The sequence below is a fragment of the Anolis sagrei genome, chromosome 2 (assembly GCF_037176765.1).
Source record: "Anolis sagrei isolate rAnoSag1 chromosome 2, rAnoSag1.mat, whole genome shotgun sequence".
Lineage (NCBI taxonomy): Eukaryota > Metazoa > Chordata > Lepidosauria > Squamata > Dactyloidae > Anolis > Anolis sagrei.
The window spans coordinates 8674407-8693306 of NC_090022.1; the positions used below are offsets into that span (position 1 = coordinate 8674407).

Here is an 18900-nt window from a genome sequence, read left to right on the forward strand (position 1 = left end):
TAGGTTGGCAGAAGCTAGGGCTGACAGCGGAAGCTCACGCCGCTCCCCGGAATCAAACCTGCGACCTTTCGATCAACAAGCTCAGCAGCTCAGTGCTTTAACCCACTGCGCCACCGGGGGTTCACATGCTCTTGGCTACATTGCCACAAATACAGAAACTACTACAGTCAACCCTCCACACTTCCTGGTTGCAACACCCCGTAAAACAAAATAGTCCACATTAAATACCTGGGAGTGAAATGCAAGGAGGAAGCTTAAAAGAGGGCCAGGGGGCAAAACCAGAGTGGCAGCCTTCCAAGGAAAGGAACTGTGGGGCCATCTGGAAAAGGGACCAGTTTCATCCTCCCTGATGTCTTCCCTCTCTTTTGCAGGCAGTGAAACATGGCGAATTGATAGTAACACAAATGATTCTTCCCTAAGAGGAGATTCTGCGGCACCAGATCAGGTAGGCAACAGGATCCCTGGAGGGGAGGGGAAGCCGAATCTCCCTCTCCTTTGAATATTGCCCTGACTCTAAATGAACCTTTCTTTTCTAAATTCCTTCCTTACAAGATGTTTTCAGTGAATGGCTTATTCAAAGATGTAAATCACAAATGGGCTGTTTTTTTTCTGATTTGGGTGGTATTTTCTTGATTAATGAAAATACCATCAACATCTTTATTAATGACTTACATGAAGGGCTAGAAGGCAGGATCATCAAGTTTGCAGACGACACCAAATGGGGAGGGATAGCCAATACTCCAGAGGACAGGAGCAGGATTCAAAACGATCTTGACAGATTAGAGAGATGACTGGCCAAAACTAACAAAATGAAGTTCAACAGGGACAAATGCAAGATACTCCACTTTGGCAGGAAAAACGAAATGCAAAGATACAGAATGGGGGATGCCTGGCTCGAGAGCAGTACATGTGAAAAAGATCTTGGAGTCCTCGTGGACAACAAGTTAAACATGAGCCAACAATGTGATGTGGCGGCAAAAAAAGCCAATGGGATTTTGGCCTGCTTCAATAGGAGCATAGTGTCTAGCCCTCTATTCCGCTTTCGTTAGACCACACCTGGAATATTGTGTCCAATTCTGGGCCCCACAATTCAAGAGAGATATTGACAAGCTGGAATGTGTCCAGAGGAGGGCGACTAAAATGATCAAGGGTCTGGAGAACAAGCCCTATGAGGAGCGGCTTAAGGAGCTGGGCATGTTTAGCCTGAAGAAGAGAAGGCTGAGAGGAGATATAATAGCCATGTATAAATATGTGAGAGGAAGCCACAGGGAGGAGGAGCAAGCTTGTTTACTGCTTCCTTGGAGACTAGGACGTGAAACAATGGCTTCAAATTACAAGAAAGGAGATTCCATCTGAACACGAGGAAGAACTTCCTTACTGTGAGAGCCGTTCAGCAGTGGAACTCTCTGCCCCGGAGTGTGGTGGAGGCTCCTTCTTTGGAAGCTTTTAAACAGGGGCTGGATGGCCATCTGTCGGGTGATTTGAATGCAACATTCCTGCTTCTTGGCAGGAGGTTGGACTGGATGGCCCATGAGGTCTCTTCCAACTCTTGGATTCTATGATTCTATGATTCTCCTTGCAGATAACATTTTTTCCCCCTTCAGGTGACTTTTGAAGATGTGTCTGTGGATTTCTCAGAGGAGGAGTGGGCCCTCTTGGATCCAAGCCAAAGAGCCTTGCACCAGCAAATCATGGAGGAAAATTTAGGGATCGTGTCATCTCTGGGTAAAGCTCCATTCTGCTTGTAGTTAACCAAATCAGTTAACAAGTTCTAAAAATTATCCAGTGTTTCAGATCTCTCCCTCTGAAGCCATAGAAAAAAAGTTCATTCCATATCCAGATAGGGACCAGCCCAAGAAGACAATTGGCATTTGGGTGGAGTTTGACCCACTGTAATTCAGCCCCTCTCTTCCTGCTGCCTTCCACTTTGCAGAACATTATTGTCTTTCCCAGTGAGGAGCAGGATCTCGTGTCTATGTCCAAAGTAGGATGGCCTCATTTTGGCCCCTTCAACTCTCTAGAAGAATTCATTAATTCAGGTTCCCTCCCGTTCATGCTCTGTGCAGCCTCCAGGAAAGAGTGGTGCTGAAAGTGCCAGGCATTGAAGGGAAGTGAATCAAGGTGCATACACCCTCTTCCTCCCCCTCTTTATATACACTTATTTTTGTCTTTTGGATCAAAGGCCTTTTATTTTAAATGCAACCAGTATTTTAAATTGGTCCATGAAGGGTTTATATACCAAGTTTTATACAGTTCTATCAAGCCAGTTCTATCAAGGAATCTTTGCAGCTCATACATACACACATTGATTTATATATGTATTGATTTCTCTGTAAACTATACACACACACACACACATATATATACACACACAGGGTTGATGTAGGTTTTTTCGGGCTATATGGCCATGGTCTAGAGGCTCCTGACATTTCTCCTGCATCTATGGCATCTATGGCAAGCATCTTCAGAGGTAGTGAGGTCTGTTGGAACTAGGAAAAAGGGTTTATATATCTGTGGAATGACCAGGGTGGGACAAAGGACTCCTGTCTGCTGGAGCTAGGTGTGAATGTTTCAACTGACCACCTTGATTAGCATATAATGGCCTGACAGTGCCTGGAGCAATCTTTTGTTGAGAAGTGATTAGATGTTCTTGTTTGTTTCCTCTCTGTTGTGTGTGTGTGTGTATACACACACACACACACACACACACACCAGACCACACTTGTGAATCTAACCAGACCACACTTGTGAATCGTGCTTGTACTAATTCTGAAGTTAAAGAAAATCAACACTTGGGGGTGTTTTAAAAAAAGACTAAGCGGTTAAAATAGGAGAAATAACATTGAATTATATAAAGTGACAAAACAGAGAATGTCAAACTCCACTTCGTGCAGCTTAATTCAATCCTTTTTAAAATGGAAACTTTATTCTGGCTTCTAATCTGTATATGGATGTTTGTTCTGCTGCCTGATGCTATGATGTTAAGTTCACCTACCTTTGTGGCATCAGGCAGATGTTTTTACCTTGCTTGTGCCAGAAGTACAGAGGATTCCATAGAAACCAGGGCTAAAGAAAACAGTTCTATTTCCCACAGTCCTGGTTGAGTTATGATTTACTGCGAGGCTTATAACTTGGTATAATTTTTAGAGCAAAGACAAAAGATGTTTTTCTCTTAACTGCCAGCGTTGGAAAGAACTGTGGGAAAGGGCTGTCTCGACTAAATGCATTTTGTAATGTGTATACTTTTTAAACTTTAATCTAATATAACTTTTTCTTTTCAACACATGGTCACACTTCTCTTGTTCTCAAGCCATGAAAATGGAGGAGACACCATTTAAATATTTGGAAGATGGAATTAATTTCAATAGGAAGGAAGTGGGCACCTTTTCTCAAGAAACTCACATAAGCAATAAACCATTTAAATGTTTGCAGTGTGAAAAGAGCTTCAGTCACAAACATGACCTTATTTGTCACCAAGCAACACACACAGTTGAAAAACCATTTAAATGTCTGGAATGTACAAAAAGTTTCTCTCGGAAACTAGGTCTTCTTTATCATCAGGCAGTTCACACCGGAGAGAAACCATTTAAGTGCTTGCAATGTGAAAAGAGCTTCAGTCACAAGCGCCCCCTTAATCGTCATGAGGCAACTCACACAGGAGTAAAGCCATTTAAATGCATGCAGTGTGAAAAGAGCTTCAGTCACAAACCCGACCTTGTTCGTCACCATGCAACTCACACAGGAGAGAAGCCATTTAAATGCTTGCAGTGTGAAAAGAGCTTCATTCAGAAGGTAAGCCTTGTTCATCATCAGGCAATTCACACAGGAGAAAAACCATTTAAATGCTTAGAGTGTGGAAAGAGTTTCAGTCGGAAGGAGGGCCTTGTTTCCCATCAGGCAACTCACACAGGAGAAAAGCCATTTAAATGCTTACAGTGTGAAAAGAGCTTCAGTCACAAGCGCCCCCTTATTCGTCATGAGGCAACTCACACAGGAGAAAAGCCGTTTAAATGCTTGCAGTGTGAAAAGAGCTTCAGTCACAAGCATGACCTTGTTCGTCACCAAGCAACTCACACAGGAGAGAAGCCATTTAAATGCTTGCAGTGTGGAAAGAGCTTCATTCAGAAGGTAAGCCTTGTTCATCATCAGGCAATTCACACAGGAGAGAAACCATTTAAATGCTTAGAGTGTGGAAAGAGCTTCACTCAGAAGGTAAGCCTTGTTCATCATCAGGCAATCCACACAGGAGAGAAACCATTTAAATGCTTAGATTGTGGAAAGAGCTTCAGTCAGAAGGGAGGCCTTGTTTCCCATCAAGCAACTCACACAGGGAAAAAGCCATTTAAATGCTTACAGTGTGAAAAGAGCTTCAGTAACAAGAAGGCCCTTTTTCGTCACCAGGCAATTCACACAGGGGAGAAGCCATTTCAATGTTTGGAATGTGGGAAAAGTTTCACACGGAAGTTCAACCTTGGTAATCATCAGGCAGTTCACACAGGAGAAAAGCCATTTAAATGTTTGGAATGTGGAAAAAGTTTCTCTCGGAAGTTCTGCCTTGTTCATCACCAGGCAATTCACACAGGAGATAAGCCATTTAAATGCTTAGAATGTGGGAAAAGCTACAATCGAAAGAAACGCTTCATTCATCATCAAGCAGCTCACACAAGAGAAAAGCCATTTAAATGCTCAGACATGCATTAATATTTATTATTAATTTTTCATGTCCTGTCTGTAACATAAATAATAGAAAAATTATTACAGATGTGTATATGTGTGTATTCAATCTCCAAAAATCCATTGTGTTTCTTAAAATGTGTAGGCGATAATTATTTATCCTAAAGAAAATGCAAGTTTAGAAGTCTGAATGTATTCTGTATGTTTTGATATTAGTGGAATAATTTTGCATTGAGTCTATTTGCTAAGTCCTAATGGAAAAAAGTAAATGATAAAACAATTACCAGAGCTGGCTCAATTAATCCCCGTGTTAAATTCCTAGCAGAATCTGAATGATGATTCGCAGACCATCTGGTGGGGTGTGAGCTTGGAATGTTGTGATTGAAAATTAAGTTGGCAATTTTTATTGATTTAAATAGGGGAATAAGGTTATTCACATTTAGTATTGCTCTTATGCTTTAAAGCAACCTTCCTCAACCTTGATCTTTTCTCCAGACTACAAAATCATCAATTAAGATTTTCCAAGGGACATTGGTTATTTAACATGTCTAGAAACTATCATGTTGGGAAAGACTGTCCTAGCTGCAGGAAAGCATTTAATCATTTAATGCATTTTAGTTGATTAGATTTTTATTATGGTGTTAGTAGGATTGACTTAGATGTATTATGTCTATTTAATTCGTTAACATTCAGATTAGCTATCATATGTCCGGATTAGCACATTTTGTTTATTGTTTGATTCTATTGTTTTATGACATTGAGTGTTTGCCACCTTTTGTTTGGAAACTGCCCTGGGTCCCCTTGGGGAGATAGGGTGGATTATAAGTAAAGTTTATTTAGATATGGTAATAAAATATAGAATCAGTTCAAATAAGCTTTTGTGAATTATTTATCCTCTGTTTTTTTTATTTTATCATTCTCAGCATGATTCAATTTACTTCCACTTCAAACAACCTGATTTTTAAATGGTGGTTTGTATTAATTATAAGGCTACTGAGGAAGGATCAGGTGAAATACTCACAGATCCTCTCTTAGCATGTATACAGTTTATTATTATTATTTATTATTTACAGTATTTATATTCCGCCCTTCTCACCCCGCAGGCAACTCAGGGCGGATTACAGTGTACACATATATGGCAAACATTCAATGCCAATTTTGGACATGCAAACATATACAGACATACACAGAGGCTATTTAACTTTTTCTGGCCGCCAGGGGAGCTCTTGCTTTCATCGTCCATCTGCGACGCTGATGAAGCACTTCCGCATTCCCTGCATGCTTCCCTGCTGGAATGCTTTGCTGGAGTCTTTTTTATGGCCTCGTAAATTAGTTAATTTAGCCTCCCCACACTTTAAGGTGGTACCTAATTTTCCTACTTGACAGATGCAACCGTCTTGGGTTGCAAAGGTCGACAACAAGCTACACAATTGGTTGGAAACCCACTCCAACCTGGGCTGGCTTTGAACTCATGACCTTTTGGTCAAAGTGATCTTAATGCAGCTGACACTCAGCCAGCTGCACCACAATCCCAGTGCAACAATCCTAGTTTGTGTTAGAATAGGGTGGGTGTGGTCTATAAAAACAGATAGGAAAAAAGAAAATTGGAATGGAGGAATCAGTAAGAAATACTTCAATATACTTTATTTATTATTATTATCATTATCATTATTATTATTATCATTATTATTATTATTATTATTATTATTTATACCCTGTTTTATCTCCCCCAAAGGGGACCCGGAGCAGCTTAACATAAAAACGTTAGCAAACCATTTAAAACATAGAGATACAAATATTAAAATAGAATTAAATATAAACAGTATTAAAAGATTCACAGTTAGAACCATTCAAAGATATTTGATGCACATTCAAAGCTAAATTCCAAATGCCTAGCAGTGGATAAGTAACACTCAACCCAATTATGTATTCAAAATGATGTTCAGGAGATTTCCTTCTGTGTACGAGTGAAGCCAGTGTTGTGTGGTGGATTTGAGGGCTTAACTATGACTCCGCCGACCAAGGTTCTGGCTGGCCATCAAAACCCACAGGTTGACCTTGGATGAGCCACACACTCTCAGCCTCAGAACACAGCCGTGGCAAACCCCTCTGAAGAAATATTGCCATAAAAATCCTATGATGGGATTGGCATGATACGGAAATGACTTAGAATCATAGAATCATAGAATCAAAGAGTTGGAAGAGACCTCATGGGCCATCCAGTCCAACCCCCTGCCAAGAAGCAGGAATATTGCATTCAAATCACCCTTGACAAATGGCCATCCAGCCTCTGCTTAAAAGCTTCCAAAGAAGGAGCCTCCACCACACTCCGGGGCAGAGAGTTCCACTGCTGAACGGCTCTCACAGTCAGGAAGTTCTTCCTCATGTTCAGATGGAATCTCCTCTCTTGTAGTTTGAAGCCATTGTTCCCTTGCGTCCTAGTCTCCAAGGAAGCAGAAAACAAGCTTGCTCCCTCCTCCCTGTGGCTTCCTCTCACATATTTATACATGGCTATCATATTTATACTTGAAATTATTCATCCCAGATCGAGGCCTTAGGTTGGCATGGATTTATCTCAGTGAGTCATTTGGCTCTAAACCTACCGCTCCTCCTCAACATTGGTAGCTCACTGACACAGGGAGTGGGTGGAAAGCAGAATGCAGAGGAAACAATATGAGCCGGATGAGGCAATAGGGGACATGCAACCCAAAATAGGCAAAGACGTCATCTATGTGGCTACTCTAAACAAATTCAAGTCCCCAGGGGCAAATGAACTACATCCAAGAGTATAGAAGGAACTACCCAAAGTCATTTCATTTTTGAATGTTTCACCATTAAGTTGTATTTCTGGCATTGGAGGGGAATTTGCTGGTGACTGCTGGAAGAGGACTTTGGTTTTCTCAATGTTTAATGACAGGCCGAGCTTCTCATACGCTTCTGTGAAGGTGTTTAGAGTTGCTTGAAGGTCTTCTTCTGAATGCGCACAGACGACGTTGTCATCAGCATACTGAAGTTCTATAACAGATGTTGTAACCTTGGTTTTGGCTTTCAGTCTGCTGAGGTTAAATAACTTGCCATCTGTCCGATAGGTGATTTCCACTCCGATGAGAAGCTTCCCATCAACAAGTATCATAGCGATGAAGATGGAGAATAAAGTTGGGGCAATAACACATCCCTGTTTGACACCTGATTCCACCTTAAATGGGTCACTTTGGGAGCCATTGTTGTCCAAGACTGTTGCCATCATGTCATTGTGGAGGAGCCGCAGGATGTTCACAAATTTGTTAGGCCACCCAATGTTTTGGAGGATGGACCAGAGTGCTGCGATTCACTGTGTCGAATGTCTTTGCCTATACCTATATGCTTCTCAGCCTTTTGGCTAAGATCAAGTGTAGTATCAAGTGTAGTATACATACATATATACATGGAGGCCATGACAGACTTTGTATTTCTAGGTGCAAAGATTACTGCAGACACAGACAGCAGCCAAGAAATCAGATGTTTCCTTCTTGGGAGGAGAAGAATGTCCAATCTCAATAAAATAGTGAAGAGTAGAGACATCACACTGGCAACAAAGATCTGCATTGTTAAAGCAATGGTATTCCCCGTAGTCACCTATGGATGTGAGAGCTGGATCATAAGGAAGGCTGAGCGAAGTAAGAGATGCTTTTGAACTGTGGTTTGGGAGGAAAGTTCTGAGAGTGCCTTGGACCGCAAGAAGATCCAACCAGTCCATACTTCAGTAAAGAAAGCCCGACTGCTCATTGGAGGGAAGGAGATGAGAGGCCAAGATGAAGTCCTTTGTCCACATCATGAGAAGAAAGGAAAGCTTAGAGAAGACAATGATGCTGGGGAAAATGGAAGGAAAAATGAAGAGGGGCCGACCAAGGGCAAGATGGATGGATGGAATCCTTGAAGTTACTGGATTGACCTTGAAGGAGCTGGGGGTGGTGATCACTGACAGAGAGCCCTGGTGTGGGCTGGTCCATGAGGTCATGAAGAGTTGGAAATGACTGAACGAATGGATAACACACACACACACACACATGTATATAGAATCAAAGAGTTGGAAGAGACCTCGTGGGCCATCCAGTCCAACCCCATTCTGCCAAGAAGCAGGAATATTGCATTCAAATCACCCCTGACAGATGGCCATCCAGCTTCTGTTTAAAAGCTTCCAAAGAAGGAGCCTCCACCACACTCCGGGGCAGAGAGTTCTATGATTATATGATTCTATGATTCTTGGCTGCTGTCTGTGTCTGCAGTAATCTTTGCACCTTGAAATACAAAGTCTGTCATGGCCTCCATGTTTTCACCCTCATTTTGCCAGTTGTCAATCATTCTTGTTGCCATGTTTTTTTCATGTTTAACTGCAACCCAGCATTTGCACTTTCTTCTTTCACCTAGAATCATAGAATCAAAGAGTGCATATATATTGCACCTTGATTAGAAGGCTCCTCAGCTCCTCCTCACTTTTGGCCATCAAAGTGGTATCATCTGCATATCTAAGGTTGTTAATGTTTCTTCCAGCAATTATATATATATATAGAGAGAGAGAGAGAGAGAGAGAGACTATTATTAGTGTTGCTACTATTATATTATAATCTAGTTAATGGGTGTGTTTGCATTAAGGGGTGGTCTTCCATCCCCAAAAGGAGAGAGGCTTCCTGAGGAGCAGAGGCCAGCCTTCAGTGCCTGGGTCTTCCTCTGACGGGTTAAAGCGAGCGAGAGGGGTTCCTAGAGGGGAAGAGGAAGGAAGAACCCACCCGCCCCTTTCCGGTCAGTAGTGAGCGCGTCCCTTCCTAGAGAGGCACTGAAAGAGGCTTGGGCTGCAGGAGGTCCTCTGAGTGGGGGGGGGGGGGGGGGGAGAAAAGCGCTGCTTCCGGAAGGGAGCCAGTCCTCCTTGGGCGGGGCTGGAGGCAGGCCTTCTCTCTCTGGGGCATCTCCTCTCCTCTCTTCTGTGAGATCAGCCCATCCATTCAGGCTCCCACCTTCTCTTTCCTGGGTAAACAAGGGCCTCCCTGCCTCCCTTATTAAGTCTTCCATCTCCTTCTCTGGCAGTGTGGACTCATATAATCCAGTTCAGAGCAGGAAATCTGGGATGGAGGGCCTGCCTGGAAGGGCCCTCAGGCAGCAGAGGGAGGGAGGCGGCAAGGAGGGAGACTCAGGCCCTTTGTTTCTGGGAGGAAGGGGCTCTGGAGGCCCCTCTGAGGCTGGCCAAGGGCTCCCTGCACTCCCTTCCTCCACCTCCTCCTTCCCTTCCTCCTCCTTCTCCTTCCCAGCCTCAGCTGCAGGTCCTTCTGTCTTGCATAGAAAGGCTGTAGGAACAAACCCTCCAGCATCTGCCTCCAAAATTTGGAAGGCTTCCCAAAGAATAGGAAAGAGCGAGGAGGTGCTGAGGAGCCTTCTAATCAAGGTGAAAGAACAAAGCGCAAAAGCCGGGTTGCAGCTAAACATCAAAAAACCCAAGACTATGGCAACAAGAATGATTGACAACTGGGAAATAGAGGGAGAAAATGTGGAGGCCGTGACAGACTTTGTATTTCTAGGTGCAAAGATGACTGCAGATGCAGACTGTGGCCAGGAAATCAGGAGACGCTTACTTCTTGGGAGGAGAGCAAGGACCCATCTTGATAAAATAGTGAAGAGGAGAGATATCACACTGGCAACGAAGATCTGCACTGGCATCGAAGTTAAGGCAATGGTATTCCCTGTAGTAACCTACTGATGTGAGAGCTGGACCTGGTGATCCTGGAGCACAAGGAAGGTTGAGCGAAGAAAGATAGATGCTTTTGAACTGTGGTGCTGGAGGAAAGTTCTGAGAGTGCCTTGGACCACCAGAAGATCCAACCAGTCCATACTTCAGGAAATAAAGCCCGACTGCTTATTGGAGGGAAGAATAGAAGAGGCCAAGGTGAAGTCCTTTGGCCACATCATGAGAAGAAAGGAAAGCTTGGACAAGACAATGATGCTGGGGAAAATTGAAGGAAAATGGAAGAGGGGCCGACCAAGGGCAAGATGGATGGATGGCATCCTTGAAGTGACTGGATTGACCTTGAAGTAGCTGGGGGTGGTGACGGCCGACAGGGAGCTCTGGCGTGGGTTGGTCCATGAGGTCACAAAGAGTCAGAAAAAACTGAACGAATGAACAACAAAGAGACATTACACTGGCAACGAAGATCCGCACAGTCAAAGCAATGGTATAACAAGCAGTAACCTACAGATGTGAGAGCTGGACCTTAGGGAAGGCTGAGCGAAGGAAGAGAGATGCTTTTGAGCTGTGGTGTTGGAGGAAAGTTCTGAGAATATCTTGGACCGCGAGAAGATCCAACCAGTCCATCCTCCAGGAAATAAAACCCGACTGCTCATAGAAGGGAAGGATAGTGGAGACCAAGATGAAGTACTCTGGCCACATCATGAGAAGACAGGAAAGCTTAGAGAAGATAATTATGCTGGGGAAATAGGAAGGAAAAGGGAAGAGGGGCCGACCAAGGGCAAGATGGATGGATGGCGTCTTTGGAGTGACTGGATTGACCTTGAAGGAGCTGGGGGTGGTGATGGCCGACAGGGAGTTCTGCTGTGGGCTGGTTCATGAGGTCACAAAGAACCGGAAGCAAATGAACAACAAAGCAAAGGTTCAAGGGGCTGAAGAAGGGAGAGGATTGCAGGGGATAGTTTTGTTCTGTGAGAAAGAGGGGACCTGCTCCCCAAACCCTTTCTCACCAGTTCAAGAAGCCAGTCCTCCATTCAACATTCATGGTAAAGCATTGTCCCACCTTGACAGTATTAACATGACCTTATTTGTCTTGTCTTGTTTTGTAGGGCCTCATCAGTTCTTCCCCTTCAAGTATCGTCAGGCTGGGAAGGAAGGAAGTTCCCCATCCAGTTTGGAGGCATTTAAGACGCACAGAACCAAGATGGAAGGGCAAGAGCCAGTTGCTGCCCAATTGGAAGAATTTTCATTTGCTGTTGAGGCAGAGAACAATAGAGAACTTTGGGAGGACCCTTGGAGGAAAGACCAGGAGAGCAATTGGCTCTATTCAGACCTTCAGCATCAGCACTTCCAGCATTTCCGCTACGAGGAGGCCTTGGGGCCGCGAGAGGTTTGCAGCCGCCTCCACTCTCTCTGCCGCCTGTGGCTGAAGCCCGAGCGACACTCCAAGGCGGAAATGCTGGACCTGGTCATCCTGGAGCAGTTCCTGGCTGTCCTTCCTGCGGAGATGGAGCGCTGGGTGAGGGAATGTGGGGCAGAGACCAGCTCCCAGGCCGTGGCCTTGGCTGAAGGATTCCTCCTGAGTCAGGAAGAGGAAAGGAAGTGGGAGAAGCCCCAGGTGAGAGAGAGAGAGGTCATCTTGTTATTTCAAGGAAACAAGAATAATTGTTTTGAAGGATAATGTAAAACTTCTGAATTCCTCAGGCCAGGATTATCGCATTCAGTTTTGGGTAGCTAACTTTAAGAATAATACAAGCAAGCTATAACAGGTTCCAAGAAGCATTAGGAAAGGAGGACCCAGATGTGCTGACCCTGGAAAAGAGACTTGGGGTACCGCAATTGCCCCCTTTGCACTCCCCAAGGGCTCTCACAGAGGGGAGGGGGCAGTCATCTCCATTCCCTAGGGTGTAATAACCAGTTATAATGATCTGAGGTGATAGGGTGGCCAACTTTGAAGATCAATAGGAACATACTTAGAATTCTAGTTGTGTGTATTTTGGAGGAAGCAACTAGCTCAACCACTTCTGAATATTCTTTCCTTAACTCGACAGAGATCCTGAAAGCACAGATATACAGGCTTACGTTACTCAGTCCGAGAGCCACTTTAGGGTAGCCCCAAATTACAACTCCAGGATTACGTAAAGTACTTCCTTCATCCCAGCAGTAGCCCTATCAGTTCAGATCGAGTCCTGAAGCAGAGTGCAATGCCCAAACGAAGGCTGAATTTCCACCCCAAAAGCAAGGAAAGGCCGATTCTTCTACAGAATGAAGAAAACCAGTCTTGGGTCCCAATCATAATCCAAGAGGTCTGGAACAGGTTGCAGAAAGAGAGCTCTCCCTCCTTTTCTAATCTATCTTTTCCCTTGTGATCTGTGCTGCTTTTTCAGGTACAGGACCCTTTTCCAGATGAGACCAGTCAGGTGGAGGATTCACACATTTGGGTCGTCCAGATTGGAGAAGATGGAGAATATATTGTAGATGGTAAGGGACAGTGATGGTCCTTCTTGCTTGCTCACCTCCTCTTGAGTAGACCTGAAATGTCTGAGCTGTGTGAATTGGGGGAAAAAGTGGGAAGCCTGAGAGCTTAAGAATGCTGTTGACATTTCTCTACTACTTTCAAAGTTACTTGATTTCTTTGCTCCTCTCTGGATGTTTCTGATGGTGAATATGCTCTTTGCTAAACTGACATCATGAGGAGACAGGAAAGCCTAGAGAAGACAATTATGTTGGGGAAAGTGGAAGGAAAAAGGAAGAGGGGCCGACCAAGGGCAAGATGGATAGATGGCATCCTTGAAGTGACTGGACTGACCTTGAAGGAGCTGGGGGTGGTGACGGCTGACAGGGAGCTCTGGCGTGGGCTGGTCCATGAGGTCACAAAGAGTCGGAGACGACTGAACGAATGAACAACAACAAACTGACAGAAATACAGGAACTAATACAGTCAAGCTGCTACATTTGCTGGATTTAGGTTGCAACACCCCTAAAACAAAATAGTCCACAATAAAGACCTTCAACCGAAATCCAAGGAGGGAGTTTAAAAGAGGGCCATGGGGCAAGGGAGGGTGGCAGGCTTCCGAGGGAAGGAACTGTGGGGCAGCCTGGAAAAGGGACTGGTCTCACCCTCCCTGATGTCTTTCCTCTTTTTCACAGACAGTGAAACATGGCCAAGTGATAGTAGCACAAGTTTTCACGATTCTTTCCTAAGAGGAGATTCTGCAGGACCAGATCAGGTAGGCAGCAGGATCCCTGGAGGGGAGGGGAAGCCCTGACTCTAAATGAATCTCTCTCTTCTGCATTACTTCCATACAATATGATTTCAAATTCAAAGTCATAAATCACAAATAGCCTGTTTTTTTCCGACTTGGATGGCATTTTCTCCTCACAGATAACATTTTTCCCCTTCAGGTGACTTTTGAAGATGTGTCTGTGGATTTCTCAGAGGAGGAGTGGGACCTCTTGGATCCAAACCAAAAAGCCTTACACCTGCAAGTCATGGAGGAGAATTTAGGGATTGTGTCATCACTGGGTAAAGCTCCTTTATTCTCATAGATAACCCAATCAGTTTACAAGTTCTAAAAATTCTCCAGTGTTTCAGATGTCTTCTACAAGGAAACACAATGAGTCAAATAGTCTGGACCTGAGCCATTTAGGTTTTTATAGGTCATAACCAGCAATTTTAATTGTGTATGAAACAGCCAGTGTAGCTGTGGCAGCAAATAATAATAATAATTTTATTTCTTACCTGCCACTCCTCACAGCTACAGCTTTGCTAAAACACAGAAACAAAACACATAATCATTTAAAAACACGCCGCAAAATACACATATGAAAACATATTTCCATAAAATACTTATTAAAATACACAAAACAAAAGTTAGACATAGAGTTGTAGTTAAACTTCTTCATTACATCTGCCTGAGTGGGCCTGCTGGAAGAGAGAGGTGATATTTATTTATTTATTTATTATTTACTTTATTTATATACCGTTTTTCTCAGCCCTCAGGCAACTCAAAGCGGTGATAGTGCTCTTGATCGTTGTATCTACTTAGGCTGACATTTCGAGAGATGGATTCAGGGTCCATTTTTTGTTCACCCTTCATTCTGTTTACTGGGATGTTAGTCGAATAGGAAAGTGTTGCCGTTTTCATTCGGCCAAGATCCAGCCCATTGGCTACAATGGGAAACTTTTAAGGCTCAATCCTCAGTCACTTTAAGGCCTATGTGCATAGAACCTACCTCAGTTTTACACCACATTTACTTTTCCTCCCTTTTATCTAGTGTTATTTTTCTGCTCATACGTATCATCTATCCCTCACCGCTGTGCTCCCCTCCCTTCTCCCAAGCCACAGCTTTTACATATCATCTGTCCAAAATTTCAATTCTTCTTGTGGAGGTAACTTTCCTTCTTTATTTTCAATCCTTTTTCGATAAATTTTCTCCATACATCATCAAAACCCCATTTACAAATGCAGACCTGCCAAGTTTCAGAACAATTCACAAATCTACTCATTTTTTAAAGAATTATTTTAAGTTTTTACCATAACATTTTTAAAAATAAGACAAATTGTAAGAGAGGTTTCCAGGAACAGTAGTCAACAGTTCTGCCAACCAGAGAATGGACACAACCAGGCTTTTTATTAGTTGAGAAACAGAGAGAGAGAGAAAACTTCAACTCCCATCATGCTCCACGAGTAACTCGGGAACTTCACAATGCATGTGCTGCTGGGGAAGTGAGTTCCTCTCTGGATGAGGAGCCTAGTAAACTTTCCAAAAAGTAATGGTCTTGGGCTGCCGCTGCTGAGGATCCAGAAAAGATGCTGTACTTAATCCCATCTTCTCCAGGATCCCCCATGGCAGACTCCTAACTCAGGTATATTGCAGACTTCTCCAGTAGCTGAAAATCCTACTCCCTTGATCCGTATTGGCCAGCTTTCTGGTGCCCTCTTCCCCGCTCTGTTCTCGGAGGATTAAACAAAATAGTGCACTGAATATTAGAAATCACTTTTGGTCAAACTGATCCGGGCTCAAGACTAATAAGCAGGTTTCCTTGAGTAGATCCAAACACTGTAATTCAGCCTTTCTTTTTTCCTGCTGCCTTCCACTTTGCAGAACATTACTATCCTTTCCAGTGAGGTGCAGGATCTCATGTTTATTTTGCAAGTAGGGTGGCCTCAGTTTGACCCCTTCAACTCTCTAGGACAGTGGTTCTCAACCTGTGGGTCCCCAGATGTCTTGCCCTTCAACTCCCGGAAATCCTAACAGCTGGTAAACTGGGATTTCTGGGAGTTGTAGACCAAAACACCTGGGGACCTACAGGTTGAGAACCACTCATCTAGGAGTATTCCGTTGATCAGGTTCCCTCCTGTTCATGCTCTGTGCAGCCTCCAGGAGAGAGCAGAGTTGAGCATGCCAGGCATGGAAGATAAGTGAATCAACATGCATGCACCCTCTTTCCCCCTCTGTATTTACACCTATTTTAGTCTTTGGTCCCTTGTCAAAGTGGTCCCTGGTCAAAAAACGATTGGGAACCACTGCTCTATATTTACACCTATTTTAGTTTTTGGGGCCAAAGCCCAAGAGAAGTGGCCTTTTTGAAAAAAAATGTAGCTAGTATTTTTTATTGGTCCAAAAAGGGTTTATGTACCAAGTTTTATCCCGTTCTTTCAAGCCATTTAGGAGTATTTGCAGCCCATGCATAAACACTTTGATTTATGTATATATCAATTTATACAGAAAAGAGGATTACAATATATTCAAGTCCACACTTGTGAAGCCAACAATATAAAACACATTTTGCCTCATGCCTGTACTAATTCTGAAGTTTAAAAAAATCAACAGTAGGAAGGTGCTTTAAAATAAAAGACGAAGGGGTTAAAATGAGAGAAATAACAGACAGTGTTGGAAAGTTCTGTCTTGACTAAATGCATTCTGTAATTTGTATACTTTTTAACTTTATTCTGTTATAATCTTTTCTTTTCAACACATGGTCACACTTCCCTTGCTCTCAAACCATGTAAACAGAGGAGACACCTTTTAAATGTTTGGAATGTGGGAAAAGTTTCTCTTGGAAGTTTGACCTTGTTCATCATCAGGCAACTCACACAGGAGAGATACCATTTGAATGTTCAAACTGTGGAAAGAGCTTCAATTGGAACTCACACCTTGTTGGCTATCAGAACACTCACACAGGAGAGACATCATTTAAATGCCCACAGTGTGGAAAGAGCTTCAGTCAGAAGGGAAATCTTCACCACAAGAAAACTCACGCTGGACATAAGCCATTTAAATGCTTAGAGTGTGGAAAGAGCTTCAGTCAAAAGGGCAACCTTATTAGTCATCGGGCAACTCACACAGGAGAGAAGCCATTTAAATGCTTGCAGTGTGAAAAGAGCTTCACTCAAAAGGGAGGCCTTGTTTACCATCAAAAAACTCACACAGGAGAGAAGCCATTTAAATGCTTGGAGTGTGAAAAAAGCTTCACTCAAAGGAGCAGCCTTATTCATCATCAGGCAACTCACACAGGAGTGAAGCCATTTAAATGCTTGCAGTGTGAAAAGAGTTTCAATCACAAGAGCAACCTTATTAGTCATCAAACAACTCACACAGGATTGAAGCCATTTAAATGCTTGCAGTGTGAAAAGAGCTTCAGTCAAAAGAAAAACCTTATTAGTCATTGGGCAACTCACACAGGAGAGAAGCCATTTAAATGCTTGCAGTGTGAAAAGAGCTTCAGTCAAAAGGGAGGCCTTATTTACCATCAGACAACTCACACAGGAGAGAAGCCATTTAAATGCTTGGAGTGTGGAAAGAGCTTCAGTCAAAAGAGCAACCTTATTCATCATCAGGCAACTCATGCAACAGAGAAGCAATTTAAATGCTTGGAGTGTGAAAAGAACTTCAGTCAAAAGAGCAGCCTTATTAATCATCTGGCAACTCACACAGGAGAAAGACCATTTAAATGCCTGCAGTGTGAAAAGAGCTTCAGTCGCAAGCACATTCTTATTCGTCATCAAGCAACTCACACAGGAGTAAAGCCATTTAAATGCTTGCAGTGTGAAAAGAGCTTCAGTCGCAAGCACATCCTTATTCGTCACCAAGCAACTCACAAAGGAGAAATGCAATTGTGAGTATTTGTATCAGATTTATAACTGTATGTATGTGGAGATGTATATACAATCTTGTTAATTCAATATAATATCCAGAGATAATTCACCTGAGGAAGACCTAGAGTCAAAACCGGTTGTGTTCTCCGTGCTCTTTGCATCAACATGTTGTTTTCACAAACTGAAAGTTTATTCTTAGAACACGCATTGTTTAAATTTGAAACTATTTTCAATAGCATTACTATTGTAATTCAATTGAATGGCTTATTGGCCTATGCATTTTGACTAACCCTGTATATTCTGTACTGTGTGTATTTCACTCAGTATAAGTCTACACTGTATATAACGGTTTCGTTACTATTGCTAGTATATATCTTTGTGCTTGTGGGCAAATACTGTTTTGGTTATAGCCAGAAGCCCATTTACTTAAGTATTCCCTGCATGTACTCAGCTTGTAACTCGTATCAAGAAAAGAGATCAGATTAGTCTGGCATGTTTTTGATAAATCCGTGTTGACTATTAGCAAGAACCGCATTTGTTTGTAAGTGTTCTAAGTCTTCCTTAATTATCTTTTCCAGAATCTTTCCTGGTATCGACATGAGCCTGACCGGATGGTAATTGTTCAGGTTGTTCTTTTTTCCCTTCTTGAAGATTGGGACCACATTTGTTCTCCTCCGATCTGCTGGGTCTTGTCACATTCTCCAAGAACTCTCAAAGATCATTGCCAATGGTTATGAAATGACTTTTGCTAGTTCCTTCAATACTCTTGGATGTAGTTGATCTGGCCCTGGGGACTTGAATTAGTTTAAAGTGGCCAGGTATTCCTGGACAATTTGTTTCTCTATTTGGGGTTAGATTTCCCCTAATCCTTTGTCCATTCCATGTTGCTGAGGTTGAGGACAGCTTTCTATTTGTGAGAAGACTGAGGCAAAGAAGGCATTAAGTAGTTCTGCCTTTTCTCTATCCCCTGTTAGCATTTTTCCATCTTCTCCTTGCAAAAGTCCTATCACCTCCTTGTTCTTCCTTTTTTCTACCAAGTTAAGCAAATAATCTCTTTTTACTCAAAAAGGAGGCCTGGTTTACCATCAAAAAACTCACACAGGAGAGAAGTCATTTAAATGCTTGGAGTGTGAAAAGAGCTTCACTCAAAGGAGCAGTCTTATTAATCATCAGGCAACTCACACAGGAGAGAAGTAATTTAAATGCTTGCAGTGTGAAAAGAGCTTCAGTCAAAAGGGAGGCCTTGTTTACCATCAGACAACTTACACAGGAGAGAAGCCATTTAAATGCTTGGAGTGTGAAAAAGCTTCAGTCAAAAGAGCAACCTTATTCATCATCAGGCAACTCATGCAGCAGAGAAGCAATTTAAATGCTTGGAGTGTGAAAAGAACTTCAGTCAAAAGAGCAGCC

The 18900-nt window shown here is 43.0% G+C and overlaps 2 protein-coding genes across 2 annotated transcripts in view; both read left to right on the forward strand.

The window, feature by feature from the left end:
• Positions 1-18635, forward strand: part of LOC132765784 (zinc finger protein 271-like) — a 104504-nt gene extending 85869 nt beyond the window's left edge. The window contains exons 6-12 of the mRNA XM_067465155.1: positions 1605-1725; positions 11497-12005; positions 12775-12868; positions 13538-13617; positions 13793-13913; positions 16409-17510; positions 18069-18635. Of these exons, the coding sequence (XP_067321256.1) occupies positions 1605-1725; positions 11497-12005; positions 12775-12868; positions 13538-13617; positions 13793-13913; positions 16409-17510; positions 18069-18108 (2067 nt within the window). The 3' untranslated portion in view covers positions 18109-18635. The remainder of the gene's footprint in view (positions 1-1604; positions 1726-11496; positions 12006-12774; positions 12869-13537; positions 13618-13792; positions 13914-16408; positions 17511-18068) is intronic.
• On the forward strand, positions 1734-5548 carry LOC137096301 (zinc finger protein 84-like). The gene has a single exon (XM_067465411.1). It carries the CDS (start codon positions 3313-3315, stop codon positions 4699-4701), a length of 1389 nt encoding a protein of 462 aa, XP_067321512.1. The 5' UTR covers positions 1734-3312; the 3' UTR covers positions 4702-5548.
• Positions 18636-18900: the final 265 nt, after the last annotated feature.

Bases quoted from the DNA above. Each gene is read 5' to 3' on its own strand.
- LOC137096301 (XM_067465411.1), top strand. From the start codon at position 3,313: ATGAAAATGGAGGAGACACCATTTAAATATTTGGAAGATGGAATTAAT.